Source organism: Microtus ochrogaster, unplaced genomic scaffold (genome assembly GCF_000317375.1).
Source record: "Microtus ochrogaster isolate Prairie Vole_2 unplaced genomic scaffold, MicOch1.0 UNK42, whole genome shotgun sequence".
In the NCBI taxonomy this organism is placed as follows: domain Eukaryota; kingdom Metazoa; phylum Chordata; class Mammalia; order Rodentia; family Cricetidae; genus Microtus; species Microtus ochrogaster.
Genome location: NW_004949140.1, coordinates 1,127,415 through 1,135,322, shown reverse-complemented (window position 1 = coordinate 1,135,322; position 7,908 = coordinate 1,127,415). Strand labels below are relative to the sequence as shown.

The following is a 7,908-nucleotide window of genomic DNA, read 5'->3' as shown; positions in this document are numbered from 1 at the left end:
CCCCCCCCAAAAAAAAGAAAAGAAAAGAAAGAAGAAACAAGAAAAGAAAGAAGAAAAAGAAAGGAAGGAAGAAAAAAGAAAGGACAGTCATTGTCAGATATGCAGTCTTTTATTTAATACTGTCTAAAACAAGTTAAGATGCCCTGGTTGCTAACAGTCCTTAAGGTACTTGCTCATCTTGAAAGCTCAGGCACCAGAATAGGATAATTTTTTAAGCTATTAAGATAATTGAAGAATTTGGGAAAAATGGGTTGTGACATAGGAAAGAAATAGCTGTGATCTTACTAGCAAATGGAATTGTTGCCTGGCTCATTACAAAAAAGAATTTGTAGTTCTCATGTCTTTGTGCTTAACTTTCTATTCTGTAGGCAAGGAGTCGAACTCCACATTCTACATAACGATGTTACTCATCATTCCGGTCATTGTTGCAGGTGCGATCATTGTCCTTCTTCTTTACCTGAAAAGGTAAGCCACTGCCCAGGCAGATTTTACAGTTCCAGATAGCCTGTGTAATATAACGTGCTTATTACTCTTCATGATGGTGTATTGTTGGCCGCAACTTTTTGCACAATTGCAATCAGACATGACTTATGCTGAAATGATGGGCAAATCATCATGCCCATTTTGTGGTAAAGGAAGCATCAAGTGAGTTTCCCACAGCACTGCTTTGGCATGGCTTTCTGTGTACATGTCTAGAATTGCTAAAGACACCTGTGCTATTTTCATTGACTCTTTTCAGTACCTGCTTTATCCACAGTTAGTTGGCAACTCTTGGAATGAGCTTTTAGAAATAGGGGATTAAGGGGGCTCACAAGACATCTCACTGGGTAAAGGCACTTTCGGAATAAGCTTGGTGATGTAGGTTTGATCCCTGGAACCCATGTCAGTGTTTAAGGAAAGAATCATTTCCACAGCATTGTCTTGTGCACATATAAAGATCACAAGTGGCACATATAAAGTGGCACCCACATGTGTGCTCCCTCCAAAACTCCATGCACAATTTAAAAAAAGAAGAATTTGGGTCTGGGAGTGGAGCTTGGTGGTAGGACACATAGTTAGCATGTTTGAGACTCTGGTTCAATTTCCAGCACCAACAGAAAAGGAAAATGAGAAAAGAAATCTATTGCTAATAAAATGACTTATCTAGTGGTAATGAAAGGCAGGCCACTACTCGATGCCACAGGAAAGAGAACTCTGCCAGATTATCACTAATATATACTACTCATTTTTTTTTTTTTGATTTTCGAGACAGGGTTTCTCCATAGCTTTTTGGTTCCTGTCCTGGAACTAGCTCTTGTAGACCAGGGTGGCCTCGAACTCACAGAGATCCGCCTGCCTCTGCCTCCTGAGTGCTGGGATCAAAGGCGTGCGCCACCACCCCCCGGCTATTCTACTCATTCTTTAAGAATGCTTTTATTGCTGAGCATGGTGCCACCTTCAGTTCCATGAGACCATGTGTCAAAAAAGAGAAAGGATGCTTTATTTCTCTTTAGCAGTGTAGAGATAGTTGCTGCTCTTCTAGTAAATGCTCAAGATTGGAATGAAAGTATTGATCTGGGCCCAAAACCAATGCTTTAGCATTATTTTAACATTATATGTTAGATATCTATTTATATGCTAGCTAGCATTCAAAGTGCCAGGCTTATGGCGTGAATAGAACACAGGCTCTGTCTATATTTTTAGAGGGGATAATACACATCCATAGCAGGAATTCAGGTTGGCAGGAGGTAGAGGAAGGCAATGCTAGAAGACTCATTTCACATAAGGGGGCCAGGGAAGCCCTCTCCGAGAAGATGGTAATTGATTAGAGACTCATAAAATAAAGGCATTGAGCTATTCAACTATTTTTCCAGACTAAGGAAAGAGCAAGTACCAAGGCTCAGGGGCTAAAATGAGCTTGTGGTGTCTGCCTGGAAGAGATGGGGTGAGGGAGAGTGGCCGGAGATAAGGCTGTAGAACTGGCAGATAGGATCAAGTATGGCATGAAAAGGAACTGAGACTTTTTATCCTAACCATGGAAGAGATCTTGGAATACCCTAAGCAGAGAATTTGTGCGGTCATGCGTGTTCTGTTAAGTATAGGATCATGCCTCTATTAAAGAGTTCGTTTGGACAAGAATAGAAGCAGATGGAAGGAAGCATGAAAAGAGCAGTCTTTATTTTTGGTCATTTTGTTTGTTTGGTTGGTTTTTGTTTTGAGACAGGGTCTCACTATGTCGCCTTGGCTGGCTTGGAATTCTTTATGTGGATCAGGTCGGCCTCCATCTCACAGAGATCCATTTATCTCTGCCTTCTGAGTGCTGGGGCTAAAGACATTTAACACTATGCCTATTGAAAGCAGTCTGTATAAGGAGGAAGAAGTGGTTAGATAAATTTGAGGTATATTCCGAAAGCCCATATTAACAAGACTTGCTGGTGGTTAATTACTTGTGGAGGTGTGAGGGAAATCGAATATTCCAGAGTTTGACCTTCAACAGCTGAGTGTCAGTGACATTTTCCAAGATAGGAAAAATGATGAGGAGCGCTACCTTTAAGAGAAAGGGAAGGATTTAAGTTTTTAATCTATTGTAAGAGATATCTAGTAAGCATCCAAGTAGATGTATACAGTAGACAACTGTATGCCTAGACCTGGAGTTTAAGGAAGAGCTCTAAGATAGAGATAACATTTGGGGAGTCATGTCATGGACCAGGTTTCAAATGATTAAAGCAATCAATTAGATAAAGACACAGGAGGACAGAGGGTACACCTCGAGACCCACCCTGAGAGGTGAGGCAGGCCCACAAGAAAGAGAGGAGGGGGCTGAGGGTGTGGCTAGGCAGCCGCTGACTTGTCTGGCGTGTGCATCACTAGGATTGAAAACAATGGGAGAGCAGCAGGAAGAAAGGAGAAATGATCAACTTTTGGCTGTGTGAAGCAGCGTGTGCCTGTAATCCTAGCACTTGGCAGGTAAAGGCAAAAGAATAAGGAGTTCAAGGCCATCCTTAACTGTATAACAAGTTTGTGGACAGCTTGAGCAACATAATATGCTGTTTAAACACAAAAACCAACGAACCAAACAAACAAAACACCCGCAAAAAAAAAACAAGGGATTTTTTGTGTGTGTGTGTGGCAGTGCTCAGCATTGACCCTAAGCTCTTGCACATGCTATAGGCAAGCACTATAACCACTAAGCCATATCCCCCAACCCACTTCTCACTTTTTAAGACAGGCTCTAAGTTATTTTAGACTGGCCTTAAAATTACTCTATAGCTCAGCCAGGATTTGAATTTACAACCATCTTGCCCCCAAGATCCTGAGTAACTCAGATTACAGGCCTGTGCCATTAGACTAATTAGACTACTACGTGTGTGTGTGTGTGTGTGTGTGTGTGTGTGTGTGTGTGTGTGTATCAAAATTATAAAGCAAGCTTCTTATTTGCTAAAATTATGCCCCATTATTTTATTTTATTTTTGAGACAAGCCTCACAGTGTAGCCATAGCTGGCCTAGAATTCCCTATGTAGACCAGGCTGGCCTTGAACTCACAAAGATCCACCTACCTCTGCCTCTTGAGTGCTGAGATTAAAGATGTGTGTCATCATGTCTGGCCCTCATTATTTTTAAATGACGTAAGTAATTTAAGTTGGTGCCTTGTTTCCTCTGTGCAGATTTGGTGGTCTTGGGACACTGATTTCTCATAGCCATTTAAACCTATCCTTCCCAATTCCGTTATGACTAAAGGTGACTTTCCAAAAGTGACTTGTGCACTGTGGCTTTTGTATGCCTATTTTTGATAGAGCTGTCTTTATGTAAGAGACGCCTGTGCACTGGGAAGTTTGATTCAAACAAATCTCTCTTTTCTTAAAGGCTCAAGATCATTATATTTCCTCCAATTCCTGATCCTGGCAAGATTTTTAAAGAAATGTTTGGAGACCAGAATGATGACACCCTGGTAAGCACTACCTCCATGGAGGTTGAAATGGGATGTGTAGGGTATGAGACTGGAAAACTTATGGCATGATACACATAACATGAAACTAACTATTCCAATCATGTTAAGTATATAGTTCAATACCCAGCACATTTTCCGTGTTTTACAGCGACCGTCAGTATCTACTTCTAGGACTTGTTCATCATCCTCAGTGGAAACTGTACTTCACCAAACTCTAACTTCTTGCTCTCATATCCGTTCCCCCAGCAACCACTACTCTATGTTCTGCTCTGTGTATTTGTCTATTCTAGGTTATCTCATATATATGGGATCATGCAATATTTGCCTCATTGATTTTGGCTTGTTTTATTTGGCATCATGTTTTCAAGGTATATCATAATGTAGCATGTATCAGAATTCTTCAGATTGGTTATTGTATGTTTACATGCATGTGTGGGGGTGGTTACACATGTTGAGACCAAAGAAGGAGGATGTTGGGGGTAGCCTTGCTCTGTCAATCTCTGCCTTATATTACTTTGCAAAATGGGTCACCACTGAGCCTGAAGTGAGGCGGGTGGGCAGTAGGTGATCCCCCTGTTCCTGCCTCCCCCAGAGCTCTGAGGTTACATGTCTCAACAGCCATAGCCATTTTTTAAAAATAGATGCTGATATTTTAAACTCATATCCTCATGTTTACACAGCAAATGGTCTCACCACCTGCCCTGGGCCAAAATTGGTTATTTTAGCCTACACTTGATCTAAAAGATGAAAGAGTTGATTTAAAATGTCGGATATCTGGCCAAGCATACCAGCTAAGAAATTCTCAGAATACCCTGTCTGTCTCGGGTTACTGGACTCCATCCTCTTTCTGAGGAATGAGATATCTTGTCTAAACACATAGCAGAAAGAGCCTCCTTTGGGAAATTAAGCTAATGGAGGGGCCTTGAACTTTTAGATACCTTTCAAATGTTGATGAGGAAAATGTAGATAGGATTAACAGTTAAGATGCACGTTGTCCATCCAGTTTCTCTAGAAAGATGGGCCCTACGCACATAGAAAGAGACCAGACCCAGCCAGCTGTTGGTCTCCTGTAGCCTTTCATGCTGTGGCTGGAGCACAAGAGTTCGAGATCTCTGTGATAAATGCCTTCGCTGTAATAAGATAATGAAGAACATGTATGAAATAAATATTAATAGCACTGTAGATAGCTTAAATTAGTACTAGCAGGCATAGGGCGGTTCATTTAGAGAAACACTGAAGTGTACTAGATAATAGCCTGACTTGTGGAGTCACCATGTCTGGACTCAGATATCCGCCGTGTCATTTACTGTCTTTTTGACCTTAGGTCGCTGGCTTAGCCTTTCTGTAACTTGGTTTTCCATTTCTAAAGTAGTAGTAGGAGTAGCACCTGTCTCATGTGGATTAAATTCATACAGAGCACAGTAATAATAAAAACTAGTTAACATACCTCATACTTTAGACATGTTTAATTCATGTTAGCAGGGAGTAGTGCTTTTGACAGTAATATACATTTGTTGTTGACTCTCCTAATAACAGATTGCTCATATTGGCAATGATGCGATTCAGCTAGGGACAGGAAGGAGGGAGGTTGACAGGCTATCAGAGAAGGATTCTGGTAGAGCACTTTAATTTTTAAAAGCAGATCACTTTTGTAGAGGGTGGTAATGCCTATGCCAGGGTACCACGGGGCAGGTGGGTCCAGCAGTCTACAACAGATATTGCGTAACTTAGGTAAGATCAGTACAGGTTCCTGGGCCCTGTCTCTAAAATTCTGGCAGCAAGTCAGGAGTGAATCCTATAAATCTGCATATCTAAAAAGAGGCCAGAGGTTATTCCTGTCCTGGTAAAGCAACCTGTATAGCATGCTGTTCTTCATTTCAGCAACTACTTCAATAGATGCTGGAAGCAGTTGCTGAGCATCTAGGGTATGTCAGGGAGGGCAGTGAGTGCTTGGCCTGTGTTGCCTTATTGAGTCTTAAGACCCCTCTCCCCCATAGTGTAAGTGCTTGGGATGGTCATTTCTGTCAACCTGATGGAATCTAGGGTCCCCTGGGAGATAGGCCTTTGGACATGCCTGTGGGCATAACCTTGATTATATTAATTGTTGTGAGAAGGCTCCTGTTAATTGTGAGTGAGACCATTTCCTGGGCCGTGGATCCTAGACTGTATTGAGTAGAGAAAGCATGCCGAGCGAGTGTTAGCATGCGTTAGTCTGCTTTCTGTTTGCAGGTGCGAGGCGATCAGCTGCTGCAAGTCCCGATTGCCTTGATTTCTCTGCTCTGATGGACTGTACCTTGTGCTGAAATACCCCTTTCTCCATTAAGTTGCTTACGTCCAGAGTATATCAGAGCAGCAAGAAAGCAATTAAGACGGTGCTGTTGGTATAGTTTTTTCCAGATGAGGAAACAGAGACTCAGTGAGGTCTAGGAACTTGGCCATAGTCACACATCTGGTGGGGAGTGAGATTTTAGAGCAAAGGACTTGGGATCATATTACGATTAGCATGCAGTGAGACAGTATCGGGAATGAGGAATGGCATTCTCATCCTAGGGGGCTGCGTTCGAGAAAGGAGGACCATGCCTGCCGTCAAACTGAAAGTAGGCCTGCTTTGCAACCATAGATGCCTTCGTTTGTCCAGTGTGCCTTACCTACAGTCTTTCCATTTGGAATAGTAGCAGAGTGTGCATTCTCCCATTCACCTGCGCTCTGCCATTTCCAGTTCTACCATGCTGTCACACATTGGCCTCAAGGCCAAGCCACGGAAAGGCATTTGAGTTTGCTTCTCTTTTCAGCAGGATGGAGACTACCTAAAATGCCGCAATGCAAATGCCCAGTGTCTGTGGGCAAAGGCCAAATGCGTGTGCCAACCAAGCATTGATGAGCCATGTGGTAGTTTGAATGAAAATGGTCCCTATAGGCTCAAATGTATAAGTAGTCAGCCTCCAGAGGGTGGAACTGTTTGGGAAGGATTATGAGGTATGGCCTTATTGGGAGGGTGTATTGGGTTTTCTAAGCCCACACCAGGCTCTGTTAACTCTCTGCCTTATGTTTGTGGATGAGATATGAGCTCTTAGCTACTGCTCTAGTGCCATGCCTGCCTACCTGTCTGCTGCTGTGCTCCCCCACATGATGGGAAATGACTCTAATCCTCTGGAACTGTAAGCCTCCTCGGAACTTTCTTCTGTAAGTTGCCTTGGTCATGGTGTCTCTTTGCAGCAATAGGAAAGTAACTAAGACAAGGTATAAACTGCCTACCTAATGCAGTTCTAAAAAAAAACAATAACTAGTTCTTAACAAGTAGCTAAGAAAGTGGCCTTGCCATGCAGTGGTGGTGGCCCTCAATACAGGTTGAGTGTCCCTTATCTAAAATGCTTGAGAACAAAAGTATTTTTTCAGACTTTAGAATATTACATAGATTTTACTGTTTGTTCTGAAAATTGGAAATCCAAACTTCAGAACTCTTTTTTTTTTTTTTTGACGGGGTCGGGTCTCAGTATGTGCCTTAACTAGCCTGGAACTCACTAGGTAGACCAGGCTACTCTTGAACTCATATAGATCCATCTGCCCTATTTCCTTAGTGTTAGGATTAAAGGCATATAATACCACACCCAGACAAAATTCTGAAATTTTAAAGCACCTTATCACTGTGCAAACAGCCTCCGATTTTGGCTCATTTCAGAACTTGGGGGTTTTTTTTGGATCAGGGGTATTTAACCTATGTCTTTTCTTGATAACAATATAATAAACATCTTTGATCATGAAAATCATTCTCTTGGAAATAAACATTCAGGAAATAACCAAACAATGGCACAAGACTGACCCATGTCTTATTTTGTTCTAATATGAAAACTAGAAAACAGTGAGTTACCAACAATTAAGAATTGATTTTATTTTCTAGAACAAAAATATGCTATGAGTACAGATGGGCACAGGCGATCTCTTTCTATGTATAACCCCTGCAGCACAGACATTAAGGGCA

The 7,908-nt window shown here is 41.9% G+C and overlaps 1 protein-coding gene across 1 annotated transcript in view; it reads left to right on the top strand.

The window, feature by feature from the left end:
* Positions 1–7,908, top strand: part of Il13ra1 (interleukin 13 receptor subunit alpha 1) — a 64,238-nt gene that overhangs the window by 42,886 nt on the left and 13,444 nt on the right. The window contains exons 9-10 of the mRNA XM_005368906.2: positions 369–465; positions 3,845–3,929. Of these exons, the coding sequence (XP_005368963.1) occupies positions 369–465; positions 3,845–3,929 (182 nt within the window). The remainder of the gene's footprint in view (positions 1–368; positions 466–3,844; positions 3,930–7,908) is intronic.